Raw genomic sequence first — 26,412 nt, 5'->3', positions numbered from 1 at the left:
ATTTCATAGCCGAAAATACAGTAATTTCAGTAATGAAGTTTTGCCTGGTGAGTTGGTGAGGTTGCTGCAGAAAAAGCAAAGCTGACTGGTATCTACAGTCTGGTGGCCAGCTCCAGCCCCGTATTATTGAAGTAGGCCATTCTGAGCCCAGCCATCTAGTCCAATACTTTGTCCATCATACTAGAAGGAAGTTCAACCTGAATATGGAATTACGTAGCCGATTAGTGTTCTAACCTTGCACTTCACTGTCATGACTGGGTTCATTTTCCTTCATTTTAGATTTCCAATCTTGTAAAAGAAAGCAAGCATACAAGCAACGCAGGGAATACATATTCTTGTTCTTGAAGAATGATTTAAAAGGACATGTGTGCATTGACCTTGATGGCATGGAAATTAAAAACCACAGGCCACAAAATATTATAACCTGAAATCAATTATTGATGTCACAAAACCACCTTTGTTTAACCTAATCTGTTCAAATCAGACCATCCAACCTGTGCAAGTCCACGCCAAATAACAGTCTAAAAGGTTGAGTAGTAGATGGCCACAAGTTTTAAAATTTTAAAAATAGACTAAGAATACCTTTTCTAGGAGAGAAAATTATGAACAATGCCTCAACTTGGTCTTGGAAGGAGATGAATCTGAAAGCTTGATAGTGGAGTAAAATATAGCAGGCATTAGCTGTTATTAGTTTTATGTTTGGTGAGTTACCCAAAATCATTAAACAATATACTATCTTATGGATGCTTAAAAGATATGCTTATAAATCTTTTTTTCTCTTGGTGATTTTGGTTTAGGAGTACCCACCAACCAGGCCAACATTAGTTGCATCCGCTATTGACTATGCAAAATACTCAAACGGCCATGGAAAAAAAAGCAAAGTCCTATACTCTTTCTTGCATTCTTTTTCTCTTATATATCTTACATTTCAACCCCATCTCTCCCACCCTCTTCTATCATACAAGAACAGCAAGAAACAAACAATGGCACCTTCCCTTCACTCTAAGTTCCTCACATGTCAGCTCGTTGCTTTGGTTTCAATCTTCATCTTCAGCACCACCTTGTATGCAATTGACCCTCCTTTAACATTGGACTACTATGCTTCTACTTGCCCTAGTGTCTTCGATATTATCAGGAAAGAAATGGAATGTGAAGTGCTCTCAGATCCTCGTAATGCAGCTCTTGTAGTTCGATTACATTTTCACGACTGCTTTGTTCAGGTAGAATTGACTTGTTTTCTACGATAGAAACCCCGTAACAGCTAAATAATAGTTTCGGACTGGTTTTTGCAATATAGAATCCGAAAGGATGATTGTCAATGTCAATGTCAAATTGTAATATATGGTCTAATGGGTGCAGGGATGTGATGGATCGGTTTTGCTAGACGACACAATCACCTTGCAAGGGGAGAAGAAAGCTTCACCGAATGTGAATTCTCTAGTAGGTTTTAGAATCATTGATAAGGTCAAGAACAAAGTGGAATCTGAGTGTCCTGGAATAGTCTCTTGTGCAGATATCCTCACCGTAGCTGCAAGAGATGCAGTAATTCTGGTATCGTACTACGAAACTTGTATTTGCTTGTATTGTATAAAAGGTTCAAACTTTTGCTTATTCGAAGAACTTTGAGACTTGTTTTCTGTTTTGACAGGTTGGTGGACCTTACTGGGATGTTCCTGTTGGAAGGAAAGATTCTAAGACTGCAAGTCTTGAACTTGCATCAGCAAATATCCCAACTCCAGATGAAGGTCTGCTATCCATCATTTCCAAGTTTCTTTATCAGGGCCTCTCTGTTACGGATATGGTAGCTCTTTCAGGTAATAATCTCTTACGAGGACAGTGACCCTATCAAGAATTGCTACTTTAACATCAACAAACATATAATAAAATTTGTCAAAATCTGTTAACCCTGAGATCAATATCGAGTGCTTTTCTGGTAATGCAAGAAATCAGGAGTTCAAATCCTGAGGCCTAATGTCTAATAAAATATAAGTGTAAAATATTTAAAACTGAGTGTTTATATATTGGATAATCTACAGGTGCACACACCATAGGCATGGCAAGGTGTGCGAATTTCCGATCAAGGATTTATGGAGACTTCGAAACAACTTCAGGTGGAAGTCCAATGTCTAAGACATACCTGAACAGCCTGAGATCTACATGTCCAGCTGCTGATGGAGGAGACAATAACATATCAGCAATGGACAATGTCACGCCTAACCTTTTCGACAACTCTTACTATCAGATTCTCCTGAAAGGAGAAGGATTGTTGAATTCTGACCAAGAACTATACTCAAGCATGCTTGGAATTCAAACAAAGCAGCTCGTTTTGAAGTATGCTCATGATCCTATTGGTTTCTTCCAGCAATTCTCAGATTCAATGGTGAAATTGGGAAACATCACAAATCCGGACAGCTTTGTCAATGGTGAAGTCAGGAAAAATTGCAGATTTGTTAACACATGAGCTGCCAGAATGACTGGCATGTGTGTCTACAGTTAATTAATTGAAATTTGTTTGTCATGTCAAGTAGTGAAACTAAAACACAGTTTAATATGTATAACAGCTACTGGATACTGGAATTCTATTTCTCTTTGATTCATTTTTAATAGATAAAAGATTATGTTTAATCCCTTGTTCACATATATTATAAGTGCATTTTTTTCTTTTTTGGATATGCTTCACTTTCGTACCTTTTTTGTTCTTGGCTAATATTTATATTCATTTTTCTCCACTTCTTAATAATATGCTTCAAACTTCCAGAAGATTTTGTAATTACATTTTATTTTCTTACTTCCTCGTTATTACATATCAATAATATTTAAGAATTATCAAACCAACTCATGGCTAGTGAACTCAAGATTTACACATGGATCATAAATCTAGATATGGACCAAACTTTATGGACTTCAAGATTTATATCAACATCAAATTAACTATAATGAGATTAAACTATTGCTAAATTTGAATATAAACAGATTTAGATAAACTCATAGCCAGTGAGCCGAAGAATCATAAATCTAAATATGGGTCAAAATTCATAAATTTCAAAATTTATATCAACATCAAATGAACTATTTTTATGAATATGACTAAATTTAATGAGATTGGACCGGTGCTAAATTTAGATATAAATAATATAATAATTTTTTTATTAATTCGATCTTTTAACCACTTGACTTTGGATGAAAGGGGAGTAGTATTTAATTTTGTAAGAACATATAAAAATTTAATATAATAAAAGTGATACAGAATAACCAATATATTAGCTCAAAAATCGAGAGGTATTATTTAATAAAGAAAAAAGGGACACCCTAAGAAAAAGTATAAGAAAGTGAACAATTGCAGCAACTAACTAAATTGTATAATGACTTTGACCTTAAGATTTATTATTTCAGGATGACTAGGTTTCACATGCAACTGCCACTATAGGAAGTTTACAGTTTATCGGCGGAATTTTCCATCAATAAAGTGATGAACATCGTTGGTAATTGTTATCTTGATTAGAAAAAAAAATTAAAAAAAGAAATAGATAGTTATTTTAATTATTTAGATATTTCATTGAATACATGCATAACTAAATAGATTTATTTTGTGAGGAGGAAATTAGTTGAAAGGGTCTTTATGCATTTTCAGCTTTTTTTTTAAAAGAAGTTCCTTTTGGATGATGCTTCTTCATTATTAGATTGACCAATTTTGGCTTCATCAATTGAGTGGATGAGTGCCCAAAAATAAATTTTGAATCAGTCAAAGAAAAAAAGGAAAAGGGCATTTAAAAGTGGCAAACTTTTATGACTTCCTGTGGTGACTGACAAAGATTCTTCTTGAATCCATGAAGTCCTGTCCAATTATCAACTTACTATGATAACTTGTGGAATTGGTACTTGGGATCCAAGGTTTTTTCTTTTAAATTGTCCACTGATTTTACTTCTCAAATTATTAGTGAGTGTTGAAGTTTTGGGTGAGAAGACCAGGAACATGTGTTCTTTTTAGCCATTGAATCCAGATTATAACCTTTTGTGTTAAAGATTTTTCTATCTAAATTACATTTATTATTTATGTCTTCCAAAAGAAACAATAAGTTCATTCCCAAAGAAGATATGGCAACAGAAATTACTTAAAAACAATAACATTAGAGAAAAAGAGAAGAAGGTTTGAGACAGTAGCTTCAATAAGTTTTAAGAACTATTTTTGAATGTGGGACAGTAGTTTCTTCCATACCCAATTCAAGAAGGAAATTAAAATTAAATTAAAATCTGAACACTCATGACTAATTTAACACTAACCCTTTGTTTGGGAGAGTGGAAACTAGAAGAAAATAAATGGAGGAAACTTTATTCTAAATTTTCCATTGCTAGGTAGAGGGTGGAAAAAAGTATATGAAACTCACCAAAAATTCTTAAAAAGAAAATGGGTGGGAAGTAATTAAACTTACAATTTTTAACATAATAAAATAACATTTTATACATTTTTTTTCTCATATTTTCCACCCTATCCCAAGAGAAAAAGAAGAATCATCCTCCTAATTTCCATTCTTTCTATTTTATTTTTTCACCAAAATTACTTTCTAATATGGGATAAGTTCATTTGTGGAGAAAATGCCAACTAAGTTCTCCACCACAAGGAGTGGTACTAAATTAAAGTAAATCAAAGACTGGCCATAAACACTAAAGGAAACAGAACCACCATTCCACACGGACAAGGAATGTAACAAGTCAATTCTCTTGCACAAGTCATATTCTTTTTGTGGAATGATATTGTGGATGTCGAAAATTGGCCCTTGAACATGAGCATTTAACAAAAACGAACAACCTAATAATCTTCCTTTTTGGTTATGCCTTTTCTCTTTTTTATTTCTTCTTTATAAGTTGTCCCTTTTCATTGGAAAATTTAGCATGAAGTCATATAGATATACAATGTTCGAACTCGAAATTTTTGTTAAGTTATAAGAGACTCTTATTATTTTATCAAGTTAAAAGAGACTCTTATTATTTTATCTATATATTTTTTTTTTAGTTTTTTTGTTAGGGATTATTTTTTTCATTTAAAGAAAAAGAATAAAAAGAAAATAGCATGTGGAATTGGGGCCATTTTTCATACATTTGAATGCAATTGAGTAGTTAATCAATATAAAAATATATTTTTAGAAAAAAATAAGTCCTTACAATTAATGGGACATATAAAAAATTGACCCATTTGATAGGGTTATCATATATACCTTTAATTGATGGGTTCCACCAACAACTTGCAATGAATCATGATACATTTCATAACTCAAATTGCCGTTTATGATGTGCCCAAATAAGGGGCAATTGTACTGCCCTAAAAATAGGTGGCCAAGGGGGAAGTTTCCTTGTACTTGTGGACTTGCCCTCTAATTAGAAATGAAATTGAACCTTTATGAGGTGTGGAAGAAAGTTGCTCTTTAACCTATCTTTAAGTAGAAAACAACAATAGGGTGGGTGATTAAGAAAAACTAATAGTCAATTAGTGGTTAAAACTCTCTCTAACAATTACAATATATATAACTTTCTTTTTTCTCTTATAAAGATTGACCAAACCAATATTGTGTCTTTGAATCAATATTAGAAAACCCAAAACAGGGCAAAAGAAAAGGAAAGCACAATTGCCAAAGGCTATTTATTTTTATTACTAACTTTTATATTTGATGTTAAATCTTGGTGATGTTGATTTCATTGGAGTGTTGGAATCCATTTGTGAAAGATTCGTATGAAAATTAAGAGAAAAAAAATGAAAGTCTTATTACTGGGTTAGATACCCATTTATTTTAGTATTTTACAGAAGAAATCATGACTCATTTTTTAGGAGGGTGTATTTAATTAAAATTCTTAAAGATTTTGATGGAATTTAAAAGCTAAAATGTATTCAATAATAACTTTAAAAAATTTTCTATAAGTTATGAGATATTCAATATAGATTTTTAAAGACTTTAAAAAATTCATAAAAATTAAAGAGTATTTAATTATAATTTTTATGAAATCTTTAAAAATAAGCTAATATTTAAAAAATCATTAACTTTTATAGATTTTTATATACTTTTAATGACTTTTAATGCATTGTTATGAAAAAAATTTAAAAATTTTTCTTTTACTTTTTTTTTCAAAATTTCAATAGATTTTTTTAAAAAATTCATCTTTCTTCTTTTCAAATGCTCGTGCATTATCGTTTTTCTTTCTCTTTACTATATTTTTCATCTTAAAAGATATAAGAAATTAGATGAAATTTTAGAAATTAAAAATAATTTACTAATAATTAGAGTTTTTATTTAATTTTAAAAAGACTCTCATAAAAATATGAATTTTAAATAAAGCATTTAATCAATTGTTTTGAGCAAACAACTCCACCGTATATAAACTTATAGATTTTATTAGAAAGATTATTTGGATAATTTTTTCTGTTGGTAAGCGAAATTTTCGGTTTAAGTATTTATCAAACAATTAGTAAGCATAATTATTATTGGTGTAAGTATTTATTAAATATATAACAAGTATGATATGAATTTGGTAGTTTAATTAGAGACAAATTATAATATATATGATAATTTCTTTCTAAAAAAAATTATTCTCTTGAAAAAAAAATAGTGTTGATGTTGTAAGATAAAAAAATTTAAAACTTGTATGAATTTAATATAATAATAAAATAAAATATATTACTTTACATATAACGTTATATATAATATTATGTGGAATAATATTTAAGAGACTATATTCAATTAAGACTTTTAAAAACTTTGATGGAATTTAAAGTTGGACAAATTTAAATTAGAAATTGAAAATAGAGACAAAAAAAAACTATAACTAACACAGTTGGTTGACAAGATAACTACAAAGTTGCTGAAATAAAATTCTATAAATATTTGAAGAAATTATTATAAACACATAAATTAATTAATTAAATTAAATTCTAAATGTAAAACAAAATAAATAAATAAAAGAATCAGGTAGAAATTTAGCTAAGCAAAATCATGATTGAGATTAATGAGAATAAAGGATAAAAATGAAATCAAATTACATGATGAGTGACATTAATTAAACTTTTTTTTTGAATCATTAATACAGACATCACACATGTATCTCATTGTTGTTTTGATTGAACCATTTATCATGTATCTCATTGTTTGAATCATCAATAAATTAGGGCACAATGAAATATTGTTTGAATTCAATACTATTATTTATTAATTATTATATTTATATAGATTAATTTTTATCTATGAGTGATTAATAGTAATAAATAAATCAGTCAGTATAAATATAACATTTAATAAATAATATTATATATTAATATTTAATTTAATTTATCTATAAATAATATAATAGACTAAATTTATTTAATTTTTTTAAATTACTCATGCTATACATGGTAGTATAATAATGCGATGACTGTTTTTAGATATTATTGAAGTATTAGATTATTTTTTTTTTAAATTTCTACAAAAATTAGCAAATGTTTTTCTTTTTACTAGAAAGAAAGATCTTCCATTAAATAGATAACATCATATACCAATGACCTAAAAAAATAATAAATTATTCTTTTAACAATAAGAAGCTGACGATTAATAAATAAAAAATAAAAAATTGATGAAAATAATAGCTGGGAATAGAATTTTTAAATTAAATAGATTAAAAACAAAATGAACAAATAAAGGGATTAAATTTCTAAAAAGCCAAAAGTTTTTATTTTTAAATTGCTTTTGCCCATTACAATAACAAAAGGGACTTTATTAGCAATCAAACATGTCTCCAAATGAATAAAAACACACTGGTCCTTTATAATAAATAATTGTTAAAAGCCATCATCAAGGCAATAAATATCAGTTGCAGGTTGATTTTCATAATAAATACCAAGATCTAATCATAATGAACTTGATTAACAAAAAAAAATAAAACCTCAATTTCAGAAGGCTTTTCTTTTTAAAAAATTTATGTCAATCAATTAATGGCTTTTGTTTATTTTTTTATTTTTTATTTTTTTGATAAGTGAACCCTAGCAAAATCTATATCCTGAACGAACCCATGATCCCCATAGTCATGAAAACCGCACTCTTGCTGTAACAATAAAAGAATTAGACATTGACCAGTGGTGAAGTAAACACGAAAATCTTGAAAATTAAATAAATTAAATAAATTAATATTAAAGAACCCTATATATACACATCTCTCTCTGTTTCTATTTCGCTTTGTCTCTCTCTCTCCTTTTCTTTCTATACATCTGGGCCTTTCTCGTGTTTGTGTGTAATTACAGATTCTCTAGAACACAAACTCTATTGATATTAAAAAAAAATTCGGATACCTATTTTATACTGAGAAGGGAAATATCTTTATTATTTTATTGAGAGAACCTACCTTAAAGGAGTAGTAAAATCTCTTCTGTGAGTGACTGACCGACTCATTGTTCATTAAAAATTAAACTGAACAACTCACTTTTTGTTTTGTTTTGTTTTGGATTCGGTTAGTGTTGTCACCGTTATAATTTGTTTTGCTGATTTTGATCCATATTTGCCTTCTGGGTATTGTTTGTTTTGCCATTTTGGTATCTGCGTATTCCTTGTTCTGATCATTTGATTCTGTGTTTTGATAAAAGCGGTTGCTATGGAATTTTCTTTTCTTGGGGGTGTCTGTACAAGTTGATGTAACTGAGGTTTTACCTCGCCTTGTTTTATGTGGTTTGGCCTGTGGAGATTTGTTTTCTGCATTAATAAGAATTTTGAGGCTGTATGTGTGTGTGTGTTTTGTTTGTTATTTAAATTTTGTTGTGATGTTTTTGGCTTCTACAATGGTGGATGTTTTGGATCAATTTTTTCTTGTTTTTGTCATAATCAAGTTGGTAAGGGTAATATTTTAGAGTATTTAAATCATAAGTTAGTTAATTTACATTAGCTTACTTAAGTTGAAGTAACCTTTCCTTTTGCTTCTTTTGGAACCTTTTCTTCTTTTTAAGTACTTGCTGCACTGCTAAATGTGGCAATTATATGTTCTAGTCTTGTAATCTGGCATTGCAGTTTGAAACTAAAATTATGTATGTTAATTGGCGAATCAGGGTTTGTGATGCTTTCGGTTTTATTTGTATGAATTAATGTGACTATGTTAACTTATATTCAGAATGAGCATGGCAATTTTAAATATTCTCTTTCAGTTTCTCCTTTTGTTCTCTTCATGCAACTGTTACTTCTGTATCCACACATAAGATGGTTAAATATTGTGGTAGGAAATGAAAATTTTGAAAAGCTTAGAATTCAGCTGGCTACAATATATACCAATAATTGAGCTGTAAGACCCATGAGTAATTGACTAGTGTTTGCTCTGAAGCATGGATTAAAAGTATTTTTGCAACTAATATATAATCTGGACTGCTTTGGAGGTTTTTATTTCTTCCAAACATGGGATCATTTTGTTGCATTATGTATATCATGGCATTGGGCAATCGGGTATTGTATAATGATCTTTTGTTTCCAAATTGTGATTATTGCGGTGTTCATTTGGATGATCACTAAGCATAAAGAAACTAATCATTTTAGCCATCTTCTGATTGATGCTTGTTATTTTATCAAGAACTTCAGCACATTGGTTTTGTTAAAGAAAATCTTTTACTTGTATTGCTGCTATTCATTTAAGCCTCTCATCTTATTTTACTATTTCTACACCCTTTAGTTGTGCTATTTTAATCATATTGTAGTTATACTTTAATTTTTCCCCCTGCTATATTTTGGTGGATTGAATTTCTTATTGTTATGTATATTTTATTTTTCACTTTCTCTCTGTCGTTATCATCTCTCTTTCTCTCCCCCCCTCCCCCCCCTCTTATATTTGACAATATTGACTTTGGTTATTGTTTTTTTCCTTTCAGTCAGAGGAAGCCAGCATTATCTTCTAATGGCCCAAGGTATGTCTGGCATTGAATTGCACCAGAAAAAGCAGGGCCTCTTAAAAGACCAAGTGAGATTGGTTAAGAGAAAGGACTGTGACCGCTATGAGATTGTTCCAATCCAACAGACTTACACCTTTGAGAAAGGCTTTTTTTTATTTATTCGTGCATGCCAATTGTTGGCCCAAAAGAATGATGGGATTATCCTGGTAGGTTTAGCAGGTCCTTCAGGGGCTGGGAAGACTGTTTTCACAGAGAAGGTACTCCATTTCATTCCCAGTGTTGCTGTTATTTCAATGGACAACTACAATGATTCTAGCAGAATTGTAGACGGCAACTTTGACGGTGATTTATCTTTGAACTTGTTGGCCTTTGCATTTACAAATAGTATTCTTTTGAGCAGTTCTGAGTAAATATCACATATAAAAGACCTGTCTTTACCAATTTTTTAGACAGGTCCACGAGATGTTTGTTTAATCTGTTTGATAACTCTGCTGATATGTGTATTAAGTTGAGGGCAGTGTATGGGTTCTCACTCTCAATTGACAATTGGCTGGGTAGGAGAAAGCATTGCCCCGAGTATGATTGAGGGTTAATTGTTATACAGTGCTTTTGTATTCTTGGGAATTACTAGTCAGTTGGTTTGCTGGTTAATGAGGTTGTTGGAGCACAGAGATCTCAGAGGGACTAGACTTGATCTATAGAAACTTTGAGACTGGGGAGACTTTTGTTTAATTCTTAATATAAATATGGTTTTAACTGTTATCTGCATTGGATAAGTGATGTATCTCTTATCCTAACAATGAGAAAGAAATGAAGCTTTATCCTTGTTTCTTTCCTTTTAAGCATCATCTCATGGACTGGAAGAATTGCTGCTGCCTCATTGAAATTTTCATCTTGGTTAGAATTTTATGAAACTTCTACAAAAGCTTGCAGTCTAGTAGTTTTCAGTCCATATCAAAAGATGATTTTATCTAATTATGGTTATAGTTCTTAAATACTGTTGTAGGTTTTAGAATTTTGAGCCATTCTTCTTTTCAGAATAATGAGATGGTTTAAAATTGAGATAAAACATTTTTTATGCGATTGGTTTATGGTTCTTAAACAGATCCACGCTTGACTGACTATGACACATTGCTGAAGAATGTCCAAGATTTAAAGTCAGGAAAAGCAGTTGAGGTTCCAATCTATGATTTCAAATCTAGCTCACGCATTGGATATAGGTTAGCTAGTGCTTCCTTTATTATTATTATCTTTTTAATATTGTTGTATCTTAAATTAGTCATTTATTCCTTTTGTCTTTAAAGTGATCAAGTTCTGATCATATAGACTTCTCCTTTTCCATATCTGGCATCTACATCAAATCTAAGGTAATCTTTTAATTGTGATAGGACACTTGAAGTCCCAACTTCTCGCATAGTGATTATTGAGGGTATCTATGCTTTAAGTGAAAAGCTGCGGCCTATGCTAGACCTACGAGTATCAGTAACAGGAGGAGTTCATTTTGATCTTGTGAAACGAGTTTTACGGGACATCCAACGTGCTGGCCAAGCACCAGAGGAAATTATCCAGCAGATATCTGAAACGGTTTGCTTTTGTTATATATTTTGGCATTCCTTAAAATTGCTTTAAAACCAGTCATGCATAATACTGCTATTTAAGCACTTAACATAACTTATATTACAGGTGTATCCAATGTATAAAGCTTTTATTGAGCCGGATCTTCAAACAGCACATATAAAAATCATAAACAAATTCAACCCTTTCTCTGGATTCCAGAGTCCTACTTACATATTAAAGGTTGATTTCCACTTTGATTTTCTCCTGTTTTGTCTATTCTGTTTTATTTTGTAATTCTTATACTTATATTGATTCTGTTTAGTGCGCTTCCTAGATTTCCTTTTCAAAGAGGAGTTTTAGAATCTTAACTCTGCCAATTAGTAGCTATTTGGTAAAAATGATGTTGTCTATATTGATTTCTGAGTACTTGTGTCTGTTGTAGTCAGCAAAGAAAGTGAAAGTGGATCAGATCAAGGCTGTTCTTTCTGAAGAGCATACAGAGGCAACAGAGCAGACTTATGATATATATCTTTTACCACCTGGTGAAGATCCAGAATCTTGCCAGTCATATCTGAGAATGAGGAATAAAGATGGAAAATACAATCTTATGTTTGAGGTTTGCCCTTTAGAATTTAGTTTCTTATTTTTCTAATTATAGTTTTGGCAGACTTGAGTAATCTGCAGGCGTTGATAAGTGGAAGCATATTTTTATGAGACGTAATTTTGCATAGCATGTTGGAGAGGAGATACTATATGTATTGCTGAACTGTGCAAAACTAGGATATAGTCAGCTTTCTTCCTCTATGTCATTGGTGTTTCTTTGCTGGTTTTCCTTAGAAATGATGTTTCTGCTTTATATTGATATGCATATCCTACTAAAAATATTTAGGGTCACATTGTATATTTTCTATGGCACTTTGGAATTTGGGTTATTTGTTTTCATATGAAATGCATTTTATGTATCATTCTTTACATACTATTATCTATGGTTATTCTTAATTTCAGGAATGGGTCACTGATAATCCATTTGTTATATCGCCAAGGATCACTTTTGAAGTCAGCGTGCGGCTTCTCGGTGGGTTGATGGCCCTAGGATATACAATAGCAACCATCCTTAAAAGAAGCAGCCATGTATTCTTTAATGATAGAGTGTGTGTAAAAATTGATTGGTTGGAACAACTAAATCGTCAATATATCCAGGTAACACTAAAGATTGCTGTGCCTACATCTACTTAGAAGTAGGCATTTACGTGATTCTTCCTTGCAAATAGGAAATTTCTCAGTGTAGGAAATATGAATGCTTAAAACACCTCTTTCATGTTTCTTATCCTCAGTCAAAGATTAATGTACTTGTTTTCTTATTAGTTGGTTATAGTGCATAAAATAACAATTTTCAATAGAATGTTGAATGATAATTTAATCTTTAGGCTCTCTTTACGGTTTTTGAAGCAGAGTTATGGTATTTAACCTGGAGTTACTAGAGCACTTGTAAATGTTATGATTCTTCATTATATTGCTTGATCAGAACTGATAGTCATTGAGCTTTGTTGTTTCCAAAGACCTAATTGGTAATTTTGTCATGTAAGCTGTTTAAATCTTGCATTCTTATTTTCTGAAAAGGTGCAAGGAAGAGATCGGTTGGTTGTGAGATGTGTTGCGGAGCAGCTAGGTTTAGAGGGCTCATATGTTCCACGTACCTATATAGAACAGATTCAACTGGAAAAGCTTGTAAATGAAGTTATGGTATGAAACATCCGATACTTTTGATGGCTTATCTTGCTTAGGTAGTCCTGATCTGATAATTCTGCAGGCTTTACCAGATGATTTAAAGACAAAACTCAGCCTGGATGAGGATTTAGTTTCAAGCCCCAAAGAAGCACTTTTGCGAGCCTCTGCTGACAGGGTAGCAATGAGAAACAAGAACCTCAAAAGGTGCAAGCCACCGATGCGACTTTGTTTATTGTTACGTTGCCTTTCCTTTATCTAATATATTTGGTCATTATTGACATCAAGCAGTGGTATGTCGCATTCATATTCAAGTCAAAGGGACAAGAACTTGTCCAAGCTTGCAGGACTTGCTGCAAGCGACAGAAGATATAATGAAAGAAACTCAGATTCATCAGCAGTGCAAGCAAACGAGGTATCAAGTACAATTTTCTTTGTAAACTATTCTGACTGTATTTTGATGGAATGAAGCTGTACAATTAAATATCTATATTTGCAATCTCCTTTCGTCAGTTTTCTTTATTCCTTTTGTCCGTAGGGAATGCTCACTCAACTATCAGAACAGATCTCCTCGCTTAATGATAGAATGGATGAGTTCACGAACCGGATGGAGGAGCTAAATTCCAAATTAAACAACAAAAGCTCTCCAAGCCAACAGAACTTGGCTCTTCAAGCTGAAGCATGTAACGGCACTGCTCCCACTTCTTACTTCCTCTCCGGTTTGAGCAACGGTTCCTTGACTGGACCAAAATTATCTAATTCCTCGTCTTCCACCCAATTGGCCAAGGAATCACCTTTGCTGGAGGAGGTAGCAAAACTGGACCCTGTGAATTGTCATTTTTTTTTAATATCTATATATTTTTATTAATTCACTATGGTATAAGTTATATGTCGCCAAGTCAAGATGTGGGAATAAAGTTCTCCAATGTTGCATATTAGATTAAGGTGCTACTAGACTTCTGGTGTTGACTTATAAATAATACTGTAGTCTTTATATTGTTAAAGGGCATCAAGTAATTTGACCTTTACTTTCTTTTTTTTGTGGGACTTGCAGTTTAAAGAACTAACTCAATTTTGCGCAAAACACACGTAAAGCCCCTAAGAAAAAAAAAAAAAGAACAAAAAAGAAAAAAAGAGGTTTACTAATCAGTAAATAAACCAAAGAGAAAAGTTAAGACACTCTAGCCTTTGAGACTCCATCATCGGCTGGATTTTTATGTATATTTAGTGGTCGACGGTTGCTTCATTCATTCTCCTTCCTGGGTGGTTTATGAACTTTAACATTTTGTGTGATGCAGATAACTGGCATTATGAGGGGACAACGACAAGTGATGCATCAGTTGGATACGTTAAATAATCTCCTTCGCGAAAATGCAGGAGAGAGGTCTCGGCAAGTAAGAACAAACAGGAGAAGCATGATTGCTGATTCTGATATCACAAAAATCGCTCTAGTTTTGTCTATTGGTGTTATAGGATTTAGCATGTTCCGGCGAATTTTCTAGCATAGAATAGGTTTCAATGGGTTCAGATTCTTGTTCCTTCATCTTTAGAATTATTTCACTCTCTTTAGGATCCTCCGACAAAGTATAATGTGCTGCTGCCCTTCTGCCCGGCAAAGTGAAATGGATTGATGAGAGTAAATTTTGTTTGACAAGTATTGAAGGGCAAAGAGCCTTTCTTCTTTTCTGCAACTCGGAGGCAAATTTTTCTTAGTAGTACTATAAATCAGCTGTGTGATGTTCTATAATCAACATGGTTTACATTAATAGCAAAAATAAATGCAGCTACATTGTTTCTTTTTCTTTTTCACAAGCTTGCATTCCAGTTGAGTTTTTCAGATAAGGAATCGCACAGGAAAATCTTAAACCGAGTCTTGTGAGAATTTGAAATTCATCCTGTTGATTCAGTAGTTCTAAGTTAATCTGTTAACTCTTCATGGAAAATTTTATGCATTAACCTCTTTCCTTCCTTTCTCCTATTTCTCACCGAGTTTTCTGTTTTAAAGGGCACCTTCCATAATTATTGTTTAATCATTTTTTAATTATCTTTTTACGATAATAATATTATTCATCAATTAATTAGGCACTTATAAAAGATAAAACAACAAGTAAAAGAAACAGATGATGAAATTAAATGTATATATTGAAAAATTAATTTAAATCCAATTTTTAAAGTTTTCTTCTCGATGAGAAATATATTAGAATCTAACAAATAAAAAAATCAACTCGTGAAAAGAGAGTTGACTCTGAAAGTTGTTTGCTTGAAATACTGTGATTTATGACACTGCAAATTTAAACTTTTTCTTTTAACAACTGAAAGTAGTAATACTTCTATTATTATGTTATTTTATTTTAGAAAGCTATATTTTAACGTTAAATTTAAATAATTTTTGCAGATTTACAAGAAATTATATTAAGAAGTATAAAATAGTAATGTCTTTGGAAGACTAAGAGCGCCATAAAAATGACTCTGTTTATATGTTTACATAGAAAGTTTTGCTTTGTTTTTTCTTATTTTACCTGTTATGTTCTTGTTAATCTTATCCTCCACCCAGATCGTTTACAATTTTGTTGGTGTCTTTTCAAGAAGAAAATTAATTTTTATTTAAATGAAGAAACACGATTTTGTTGGTGCAAAATACCAATACTATGCCTGGTGGTTCCTGCTGTACTTTCTGCTTCTGCTGCAATGGGCGTTCATCAATTGTGCATTCTGCTCTAATGCGGTTGATGTTGTGAACACGAAACCGAAAGCTACTTTTCTATCTCCTTTAGGAATCTGTTTCCCTAATTGCATCGGACGTGATTATAATTCTGCAGCTCATCAGGCTGCTTCCGGGGCTCTTTTCTCACGGAAACCTTCTGCTTGTTTCGATCGGTGCCGCATGCCGCTGCCATTTGTAATTTCTATTTCTTTAGCCCCATAATAATTTCAGATTATTTTTCCTTAAAAGAATCAAATGTATCATTAATTAGTATACAATATTACCATTATATATATATATATATATAAAAGCTAATACGTTTATCTGAAAATAAAACAATAAATAAAATAACTGATTACATATTTATCTCTTAAGTAATTACAATATATATATATTATTATTATTAATTAATGCTATCAGGGCACTGATTAGAAAAATTCATATAAAATAAAAACATGAAGGTGATTTTATAGTTATTTTGTTTTAAACACTCTACATGTATAAATATATTAAATTTTATCCATTAAAATTTATATATAAAAATGATTGACAATATGAAATTCTTTTATAATTTTATTTTCACTAAATTATATACAAAATTATGAATGATATTATAAAAATATAATTATTTTTGTAAAATTTCGAAACTTAAGAAGAAATTGATAAATTTATAAAAAATATTAAATTTTCTTGTAATTGCAAATTTTTTGTTAAATTATGAAAATTGACAATTCTCTTCATATATTTTCACAAATTATACTAATTTTTTATAAGAATTACTATTTGTGAAAGTACAAATTAAAAAACTTAATAATTTATGAGAAAATTGGTAAATTAATGAAAAATACTGAATTTTTTATAATTGTAAAATTTATTACTAAATTATGAAAAATAATAATTCCTTTTATATTTTTCATAAATTATATTAAGTTTGTATAACTATTAAATGAATGATTACTTTTGTAAAATTTAATAATTTATAAAAAAATTGGTAAATTTACGAGTAATATTAAATTATTTTTATAATCATAATATTTATTGCTTAACTACAAAAAATGACAATCCTCTACATATTATTTTTGCAAATTATACTAAATCTTGTAAGTAATACTATTTATGATAAAATAATAATATCATAAAAAGTTATTATTTTTAAAAAATATAATAATTTATGAAAAAATTGATAAATTTATAAAGTACTAAATTGTTTCGTAATTATGAAATTTATTATTAAGTTATAAATATTGACAATTTTTCTTTTACAAATTATACTATTTTTTCATAAATTTTAAGAATGTATACATATTTAAAATTATCTTATGTTATTTTAATAAAATCCATTGTAATTAGTAGTATAATCATATTGGATGTTTAAAACAAAATGTGAAACTGTAGAATTTTCAAATATGAAGTTAACTCAAACTCAAACTCTAATGTGGGTATAAAGTATAAGCTAGTACAGATTTTTTTCACCCCGTCACTATAAAAAAAACACTATATCGCGGTTGCCACCGCCGCCACCGGTATAAATTAATGTTGAAGACAGAGGCATTTTATCAACCAGAGTTTTTTCTGTTTTACTATTTAATTTTTCGAAATTAACCACTATCATAAAGATAGTCATTGTTCCTTCCTTATATATTAGTTAAGAGAGAGATTTCTCTTTTATGTGAATATTGATAATATGCATGCATATAATTAAGCTATAATAATGAAATACTAGAATTTGATAATAATAATATTGATTTTCTTTTTCGTTCAAAAACTCTGAATTAATTTTGTTATTAAAATAGCTTGAATGTAGTCGGTTCTCTCTTGAATTTTGTTTGTGATGGCTCAAGATTTTTTGTTGTGGTCTGCAATATTGTTTTGATTATTAATTATATCTTGTTCTCTGATTTGTTGTGATATTATGATTGATATATACCATGAAACTTTTTATGTTAATTTCTCCGATGAATTAGAAAGGGAAAGTACATGATATTTATATTGATTTGGTGTCGTTTCAGAATAATTATCATGGCAAAGAGGATGCCTGATGTAGACAACAGGAAGCTTGACGCAACGATGAAGAAACATTGTTCAAATTCAGAATCAGATAGAATCAGTGAACTTCCACAGGATGTGATAGACAAAGTTTTATCAAACTTGACAATCAAGGAAGCTGTAAGGACAAGCATATTATCAAAGAATTGGAAGGAAAAATGGCATACAATTCCTGTTATCACAGTCGACAATCCACCTCAAACCCTGCCGGAATTGGAGTCTGTTATACATTACATTCTTTATCAACATGAAGGGGCAATCCGAAAATTTTCTGCCTTTGTGGATACTGTTGACCAAAATCTTGCTTTACAAGCATGGATTTACAGACTACGAAAAAGTTGTATTCAAGACTTGACCTTGGAGACTATGATGCAGACTCCGCTGTCCTGTAACTTGTATTCCTGTCAACAGCTGACGCATTTAAAGCTTCGTGGTTTTATACTAACCGATCCCCCATGCTCATTTAAAGGATTTCAGAATCTTACTACACTTGAGCTAAGAACAATTGCAATAACGAGGCCTGCATTTGAAGGGATAATGGCCAGCAGCCCACTCCTGGAAAAAATAACAGCAAAGGGCTTGTATTTTGATGGTGCTCTGAAAGTCGAAGTCCCTAACCTCAAGTACTTTAGCTTTGAAGGAGAATTAACTTCTATTTGTTTCGATACTCCTCGTCTTGCAGTGTTGTCAATCAATTTAGATACACAGAGACCCTACTGCAGCTACACGAGGAAAATGACAGGTAATACATTCTCCATTTCTGATCTGCCACCTGCACTTGAGGAGCTTCACTTTCAATGGGTTTCTAATGAGGTACATAAAATCTACAAACTTTTCCTTGGTTTTCATTTTGGAGTGGTCTTGGTGCAGTGTCTAGAAATCCATGGCACTGATTTTGTTTTGTGTTTTTTTTTTTTATGCTTCAAGTCCTTGACTGCAAGCAGTGGGTTGATGCAAGTTTTAGCATCTTGTAGCAGTCATCTAAAGATCCTCAAACTAGGTGATGTATGTTTTAGAGGAGTGGAGGAGATCTCACCTCTCCTTTCCTTGATTAAAAGCTCCCCTAGCCTGCACGCGCTCAGCTTAAACGGGAGTACATACTAAGTAGCATCGGGGTGATTCTCGGTTGTTCTGTACATTGCCTTTGTATAAAATGGCTAAAGCCAGACTTATTTTCTTGTGCAGGCCTGTTGCTGCGAAAAAGTGTATAACTTGCAGTCTGTATCCAAGTTTTGGGAAGAAGAAGATGAAACCTCGGGCTGCTCTTTGATGAACCAACTCCGTAAGATGAGCATAAGAGCATGTCTCGATAGAAGAACATGTTTTGGTAAAAATAATCCTGAGATAAAGTTTAGTCAATTCGTACTGGCCAATTCCCCTCTGCTCGAGGAGCTTACCATTGAAAGCATGACTTGTTGTACCGATATTGAGGCATATGTAAGGGCACAGTTACAGCCTTTCTGCAAGGCTTCAGGAAAACCACAGATCCATTGCATTGCCGGTGCTGATTTTGCACCTTTCGCCTCCACCACCCAATTTTCTTCCCACACCGTTTGGTTTTGAGAGAAAGTAGAGGTGGCATGGGAATGCAAATGAGTGATTTCCATTGTGGGTATTTGGTTCATTAGAAATAACTCTATAATTGGAATGAGATTACCCATCAATAGTATAATCATTCACATTCTCATTCTTCTCCGTTCTCATTTCTATTCCTACCCACATTCTCATTCCCAAACTTTGAACCAAACGGATCCTTAGTTGTAATTCTAGTTGGTCGAGTGTTGTTTTTGCACCTTTCGTCTCCACTCTCCCATCGAATCTGAAACCATAAAAGATAGTTCTCTTGAGTAAAGGGAGGATGCAATTGATTCATCTGACGCTGCCTGCTTTATGTGTTTCCTTTAGGGGTTAAATCTTGATGTTTCTTTTAATCTTAGTGAGGTAAGAAGAGATGGTTTCGGTGAGAATGGTTTTTGGCTTGTTTTGATTTTGTGGATTTAGAGATATATTGTCTTTGCTATTAACTTGAGAATGGATTCTCTAAATTTGGAATTGTTTTGGCTTTTATTCTTACGACTTTCTTCTTTACTTTGCATCTACCCTTTCCGTTATAAAATATTTTCTTTTTCTAGGTATTAATTATTCTTTTCTTAATTTTACTCTTACTTATTAGTAAGAGTAAAAATATTAACTCTAGTAGGAAAGCGAAAAGAAAAAAAAAAGAATTGACAGTGAGTTTGAATGTTTTAATAAAAGGGTTGTGTCACATTACCTTTCTACTGTAATTGAGTTAATATAAATAATAGCTGCAATGGATCAATCACAAAAGGGTCCTTTTAGAAAAACAATTGCTGCATTCCTTAAAGCAATAATAAACTTAAAAGAAAAAAGAAAGATTTACAAGCCAAAAGTAAAGTCCTTAATGGAGCAAAAACACGGGGTGAAGTGAAAGTAATAATTCAGTTATGGGCAAAGTTAGACAAGAAAAAAGAAAAAACCTTGATGGAAGAATTTTCTAGTCAAGGAACATAGAACTTATGACCTAACCTAGGGGAACTTATTGTAATTACTCCATAATTGATTTTTGCTTTGTGCATAGCAAGGATTTACCTTGATTGTCTTGTCTTATTTTTTTTCTTTTCTTTTTTTCTAGACATAGTTAACTTCACATTGATCCTCTACTTTTCCTTTCTGTTTCTTTTCGATTATCGGCCTGTCGATAATGAATTTCTACCTGTAACCCATAAAGAAGAACCCTGCAACATTCTCATATTAAATTTTACCTTCATCTTAAGAAACTTGGCAAGGGAACAAAATGTGATCAAGATGTTGATCATTTAACTCAGTATTAGTATGATGTGATTCCAACAAGAAAACATTGACGAGAAAAACAGTAGAAGTTGTGTAGTTTCATCTTACCAGTAATCTCCGCAGGAACATTTTCCATTTTTGAAATGGTGAAATCTACTAGTATCTCGGACAATGATTTCTCGGTTTCTAATATCAGAAATGTATTTGATGGCTACATGACAGTCACTACAGACACGCAAGTTCTTCATTATTCTTATTGGCACACCTGGTGGAGTGTTCATTAGAGCAAAAGCAATAGCCAATTTTTCACTGTGATGGACCAAACTGTATTCTTTCTCCTCATTATCCATATCATGCAAAACAGAGCCAGTGTCAGGAACGTACCCTCGCAGTTTCATCTGTTCCATCAACTCTTTCAGATACAAATCAATCGCCTCTAGACTTGGATGTGATTTATCAGCCATGCAGAACTGATGAACCTGATTCTTCACTTCCAACCAACTTATACCTGGTTCCTTCTTCACATTCCTGTCTCTCATGGCTTTTCTTACCTCTGAGACAACCTGCCAACTCTTAGCAGAAGCATGGACATTAGCCAGAAGCACATACGAAGCTGAATCCTGAGGATCAAGCTTAAGAATTTCTTCTGCAACCCTTCTTGCCATGTCAGCGTTTTTGTGAACTTTACATGCTGATAACAAAGTTTTCCAAATGACAGCGTCCGCTTTTACAGGCATTGATCTTATTTTGGCCTCTGCTTCATCTAAACACCCTGACCTACCAAGTAGGTCAACCATACACGTATAATGTTCTAATCTAGGCTTCACTCCGTACTTTTCCACCATTAACTTAAAAAATTCTACCCCTTTGTCCTTCAATCCACAATGACTACAAGCATAAAGCAAACTCAAGAAAGTAACATCATTTGCCTCCAGATTCTCCTGCTCCATCTGGTGAAACAGTTTAATAGCTTCTTCTCCTCGTCCATGAAACCCATAAGCAGCAATCATAGAGCTCCAGAGTATGACATCAACATCTTTACATTCCAAGAAAACTTTTACAGAATCTTCCAAACACCCACATCTTGAATACATGCTAATTAAAGAACTAGTCACGGCAACAACAGAACTAGCACCAGCTTTAATCACTTCAGCATGAATCTGTTGACCTTGACCAAGGGTAGTCAATTCCGAACATGAACTAATTACACTTGCAAAAGTAATTTTATCAGGTCTAAAACCCATAATTCTCATCATATTATACAGATCCAGAACTTCCTCAGAATGGCCATTTTGAGATTTGCCAGCAATTAGTGTATTCCAAGCCACAATATTTCGACTCGGCATAGATTTAATAACTCTCTCTCCTTCACTTAAACTACCACTTTTCATATACATGTGAGCCAATGAACTACCAACAACCAAATTAAATTCAAACCCACATTTCACAACATAACAATGAACTTGCCTTCCTGCATACATAGATTTTAAACCAGCACAACCGCGAAGAACACTACCAAGAGTATATTCATCAGGAAGAAAGCCCAACTCATACATATCCCTAAATAAATTCAAACCCTCTTCATTAATCTCGAACTGTATCAACCCAGCAACCACAGCATTCCAAGTGGCAACATTTCTTTCAGGCATTTCATCAAACAATTTACGTGCACTGTCCAACTCCCCACTATGTATATATGCGTTAATCAAAATGTTACAAGACATAATATTTCTCATTGGCATTGAGTTGAACAGCAATAAAGCTGTCTGCAATTCTCCAATCTTCGAATACATGTTTAAAAGGTGATTTCTTAAAAATTTCTCTTTGTAAAAACACCCAGAAGTGATTACTAAAGAATGTAGCTGTTTGGCTACAAGTAGTGATTTTTTGGGTATGCATGACTGAACAATGTGAGAGAAGAGAGATGGGTTTATCCATATTAAGGAATTATAACTCTCAAATGCTTCTTTTATGAGTCCGTTAGAGCACAAGTTCGTGAATTCTTGTACTAGAGATTGAGAAGAGGCAGATTGCCCCGTGTTTGTAGAGACAAAACGGCGCCGGATCGAGATGTATTTAGATGACCAAAACAGGATTTGCCGCCCATGCATAACTTAAGAATACAGTGGCCCTTACGGCTTGCAAGTGATTTATAAGACCACATAAATGTCAGTTCGTTTTTGTCGGCTAACACTAATTCTTACATTAGATGAATTACTAGTATTTATTTAAGCAAAAGGTATAAATAAGCTCCTCACAATATTTAGGGATGTGCTTCAAAAAATGTAAAATATACTCCATTTGTTATTTTGAAATTAATTTAGAACATAATATTCTTCATATCAATTACTTATTTGATAGAACTAAGTATTTAGCTGAAATTTTACGATAAATTTTTTATTTTATATAATTTATTATTGATTTTAAATTTTCTATATATAATTTATTCTCAATACATTAATTTTATGTTATTTTATAATTGTTATTTTATTTAAATTTAATAAATTAATATTTTATTATCTAATAATATTTTATCCTCGATTGCATTGTGAAATTTTAAAAGGTATTCCTTTCTTCAAATAAAAAAATTCTAGTTACCTGTCATTTTTAAAATCCTACATGTTTTCCTTTCCCCACCTTTGTGTTTCAAACATGTGCCTATTCTTGCAATTGTGTTCATCTATCAAAATGACGATCAAGTACCCAAGACAGTGAAGCAATCTGACGCAATTGAGGTTTTAAGTAGCATGCCTGCAGTGAAGCAGCTGAAGGTGAACGCTCAGTTTCTAAAGGTAATGCGTTGTCGTGCCCTTCATATCGTGTATTTGGATAGTATCAATATCTTTTAATTTATTATTCTGGTTTTTGGTGCTAACCCTTGTATGTTTGCTGTGATGCATCAAAGAGGCTCCGAACTCGTTTGGGCCAACTAAAAGTTCTCGTAGTTCATGACTATGTTTTGCTAAAGTGGAGGAGGTCAATGCTACTCTTGGCTTGCTTAGAAGCTCTACGAACCTGAAAAAACTCCATATTCGGGCCTTTTACGAACTATTTTGTGTACCGTTTTCTTAGTTATTTGAAAGGCTTAGGTTAAGTTGCTCACTTTCTTCTTTCTTCTTCTCTCTAGGTGCGTTTTGACTATGGGATTCAGTACACTGCTGCGGATGTGAATGCTGCTCTTCAACACCTTAAGCTTTTGGAAGCTGAAGATCACTCGGAGTTTTCTCTGAGCCAACTTCAAGAAGTAAAACTACAAATCATATGTGCTACAGGACTTGAATTGTTGTTTACAGAGTTCCTATTAGCCAAGTCACCTGCACTCAAGATAATGTGTGTTCAGCCTTCTTTTGCAATGTCTGTCGGGAAACAGCTCAAAATATTGAAGGAGATGAATCGATTTCGTCGTGCATCTCCTAATGTTGATATTATATGGAAATATTGTAGTTCAGAAAGTTATTACTTAAGTGACTGGTATGGGAAAGAATAGCAGTGATTATTGTTTATATATATATTTGAAGATAAATATTACTCCAAACCGTAGTAGTAATTATTTCAAGATATTGGTTAGCATGGGAATATTTTCTGATTTTGTTGACAATAGTGGCTGGATGGAAACACTATTGTCACAAAATCAAGTTAGAGATGACTGGAAATTCTTCTTCTTTTTCCCCCTGTCCATATTCATCTCAATCCCATCCATATATCCAAACCAAGGAAGAATCTAGAAAATATTAACCTAAGATTCATCCCTCAAAGACACCTTCCTATATTAGATTATACTACAGCTAATTACAAGACCATACCAAAAATAAATAAGGCAATATATATGCTAAAAATATTCTGCTGATACGCTATTACCCCCCTAAGTTGGAGCATGTGGATTGCAGATGCCCAACTTGCGAAGAAATTGATCAAAATGCTGCTTCCCTAATGATTTGATAAAGATGTCAACTAACTGAACATGAGTAGAAACATAACTAGGAGCGATGATGCCTTTGACAAGTTCATCACGAAGAAAATGACAATCAACTTCAATGTGTTTGGTACGTTCATGAAACACGGGGTTAGCACAAATATGTAAAGCAGCCTGGCTATCACAATAGAGCTTCATGGGATGAGAATGAGCAACACCTAGACATAACAAGAGGCCCTTTAACCATTTGAGCTCACAAACAGTAGTGCCATAGATTGATATTCTGCCTCTGCTGACGAACGAGACACAGTATGTTATTTCTTTATCTTCCATGAGATGGGAGAACTGCCAAGTAAAATGAACCAACCAGTAAGGGATCTGCGAGTCAAAGGGCAACCTGCCCAATCAGAGTCACACCAGGCATACAGTTGCAGGTCACAATTAGCACGTAACAGAATGCCTTGGCCTGGATTTCCTTTCAAATAACGTACCACAAGTAATGCCGCATCCTAATGCTCCTGCATTGGTTGATGCATAAATTGTGCAAGCATATGGACACTGTAAGAAATCTCAGGTCTGGTAACAGAGAGATAAATCAAACGCCCCACTAACCGACGATACCGCTCTGGATCATAAAGAGGTTTACCATCAGCCAAAGGAAGATTATGATTTTGATCTAATGGAAAGCCAACTGGTTTTGCACCCAACAGACCTACTTCAGATATTATATCCAGAGCATATTTTCGTTGACACAGAAAAATACCTGTGTTACTTCGTGCTACCTCAATGCCCAAAAAATATTTTAAAACACCAAGATCCTTCATATGGAAACATTTACTCAAGTAAGCTTTGAAGTTCTGAATTGCAGTACCATCATTACCCGAAATGATAAGATCATCCACATATACCAACACATGAAGTTTCAAGTTGTCACACTGTAAAGTAAATAGAGAATAATCTGAATATAGTTATTGAAAACCATACCGTTTCAAAGCACCATTCAGCTTGGCAAACCAACAACGGGGAGCTTGTCTTAGTCCATACAACGATTTTTGGAGTCGACAAACTTTGCCATATTCTTCGGACTGAAATCCAGGAGGCACCTTCATATAGACCTCATCCTCAAGGTCACCATGTAAAAATGCATTGTGAACATCCATCTGATGTAGTTCCTAATTCCTAGCTGCTGCAACCGCAAGAAAAGTACGAACAATCACCATTTTTGCGAATGGTGCAAAAGTTTCAGTATAGTCCAATCCTTCAACTTGATTATTCCCCAAAACCACCAGGCGAGCTTTAAACCTCTCAATCATCCCATCAGTATTATACTTGATTTTATAAATCCATTTACATCCAATAGCTTTCTTCCTAGGAGGCAGTGATTCTAAGGTCCATGTGCCATTATTGTGCAGTGCTTGTATTTCATTTTGCATGGCATTTCGCCATCTTTCATCTTTCATAGCCTCAGCAAAGGTTTGAGGTTCAGTTCCTGCAGTAATAGCTACCAAAAATTTTCGATGTTGGGAAGAAAATTTATCACAGTCTACATAGTGAGTTAGAGGATATGGCGTACCTAAGGATTGCAATTGGGAAGGCGAACTCTGAGAACGGCTTAATTTATAGATAGTATTGGTGATAAAATCTCGCAAGCGGATTGATGGCATTTTTGTCCGATGTCCACGACCCAATGACTCATCATGTAGAATAACATTGTTGCCCCCCTTCACGTCATTATTCTCAGAGCTACCAGTTTCTACAACTGTTCCAGTTGCA

The 26,412-nt window shown here is 32.7% G+C and overlaps 4 protein-coding genes across 6 annotated transcripts; 3 read left to right on the top strand and 1 right to left on the bottom strand.

The window, feature by feature from the left end:
• Positions 1-839: 839 nt before the first annotated feature.
• LOC8264618 (peroxidase 11) lies at positions 840-2,625 on the top strand. The gene is made up of 4 exons (XM_015716477.3): positions 840-1,220; positions 1,360-1,551; positions 1,649-1,814; positions 2,037-2,625. The coding sequence occupies exons 1-4, from the start codon at positions 984-986 to the stop codon at positions 2,459-2,461; spliced, it is 1,020 nt and encodes a 339-aa protein (XP_015571963.2). The 5' UTR covers positions 840-983; the 3' UTR covers positions 2,462-2,625.
• A 5,565-nt stretch (positions 2,626-8,190) lies between these two features.
• LOC8264617 (inorganic pyrophosphatase TTM2) lies at positions 8,191-14,961 on the top strand. Of its 2 annotated transcripts, none has more exons than XM_048372997.1 (12): positions 8,191-8,466; positions 9,863-10,225; positions 10,989-11,103; positions 11,272-11,467; positions 11,567-11,680; positions 11,883-12,056; positions 12,446-12,640; positions 13,061-13,183; positions 13,251-13,372; positions 13,457-13,580; positions 13,704-13,973; positions 14,464-14,961. In XM_048372997.1, exons 2-12 carry the CDS (start codon positions 9,889-9,891, stop codon positions 14,665-14,667), a joined length of 1,974 nt encoding a protein of 657 aa, XP_048228954.1. In that variant the 5' UTR covers positions 8,191-8,466; positions 9,863-9,888; the 3' UTR covers positions 14,668-14,961. The 2 variants fall into 2 exon arrangements, with proteins under 2 accessions (XP_048228954.1, XP_002514541.2); XM_002514495.3 differs by having other exon boundaries at positions 8,192-8,387.
• A 2,819-nt stretch (positions 14,962-17,780) lies between these two features.
• LOC8264616 (F-box/FBD/LRR-repeat protein At1g13570) lies at positions 17,781-19,478 on the top strand. The gene is made up of 3 exons (XM_048373135.1): positions 17,781-18,728; positions 18,843-18,920; positions 19,101-19,478. Exons 1-3 carry the CDS (start codon positions 17,847-17,849, stop codon positions 19,476-19,478), a joined length of 1,338 nt encoding a protein of 445 aa, XP_048229092.1. The 5' UTR covers positions 17,781-17,846.
• On the bottom strand, positions 18,354-22,903 carry LOC107260910 (pentatricopeptide repeat-containing protein At2g41080). Of its 2 annotated transcripts, XM_048372827.1 has the most exons (2): positions 20,835-22,901; positions 18,354-20,671 (listed from the first exon to the last, which is right to left on the bottom strand). In XM_048372827.1, the coding sequence occupies exons 1-2, from the start codon at positions 22,835-22,837 to the stop codon at positions 20,581-20,583; spliced, it is 2,094 nt and encodes a 697-aa protein (XP_048228784.1). In that variant the 5' UTR covers positions 22,838-22,901; the 3' UTR covers positions 18,354-20,580. The 2 variants fall into 2 exon arrangements, with proteins under 2 accessions (XP_048228784.1, XP_015571962.2); XM_015716476.3 differs by lacking the exon at positions 18,354-20,671 and having other exon boundaries at positions 20,683-22,903.
• Positions 22,904-26,412: the final 3,509 nt, after the last annotated feature.

This window comes from Ricinus communis, chromosome 4 (genome assembly GCF_019578655.1).
Source record: "Ricinus communis isolate WT05 ecotype wild-type chromosome 4, ASM1957865v1, whole genome shotgun sequence".
Taxonomy (NCBI): Eukaryota; Viridiplantae; Streptophyta; class Magnoliopsida; order Malpighiales; family Euphorbiaceae; genus Ricinus; species Ricinus communis.
Note: the sequence above shows the minus strand (reverse complement) of the source record. Positions and strands in the feature narration are given on the sequence as shown.

Coding starts and splice junctions, on each gene's coding strand:
- LOC8264618 (XM_015716477.3), top strand. CDS start 984: ATGGCACCTTCCCTTCACTCTAAGTTCCTCACATGTCAGCTCGTTGCT. Junction 1,552..1,648: donor CAAGAGATGCAGTAATTCTG/GTATCGTACTAC, acceptor CTGTTTTGACAG/GTTGGTGGACCTTACTGGGA. Junction 1,815..2,036: donor GGATATGGTAGCTCTTTCAG/GTAATAATCTCT, acceptor GATAATCTACAG/GTGCACACACCATAGGCATG.
- LOC8264617 (XM_048372997.1), top strand. CDS start 9,889: ATGGCCCAAGGTATGTCTGGCATTGAATTGCACCAGAAAAAGCAGGGC. Junction 11,104..11,271: donor AGCTCACGCATTGGATATAG/GTTAGCTAGTGC, acceptor TAATTGTGATAG/GACACTTGAAGTCCCAACTT. Junction 13,373..13,456: donor AGAAACAAGAACCTCAAAAG/GTGCAAGCCACC, acceptor GACATCAAGCAG/TGGTATGTCGCATTCATATT.
- LOC8264616 (XM_048373135.1), top strand. CDS start 17,847: ATGATATTTATATTGATTTGGTGTCGTTTCAGAATAATTATCATGGCA. Junction 18,729..18,842: donor TTCAATGGGTTTCTAATGAG/GTACATAAAATC, acceptor TTATGCTTCAAG/TCCTTGACTGCAAGCAGTGG. Junction 18,921..19,100: donor AGATCCTCAAACTAGGTGAT/GTATGTTTTAGA, acceptor TTTCTTGTGCAG/GCCTGTTGCTGCGAAAAAGT.
- LOC107260910 (XM_048372827.1), bottom strand. CDS start 22,837: ATGCATGGGCGGCAAATCCTGTTTTGGTCATCTAAATACATCTCGATC. Junction 20,672..20,834: donor TGTTCCTGCGGAGATTACTG/GTAAGATGAAAC, acceptor AGAATGTTGCAG/GGTTCTTCTTTATGGGTTAC.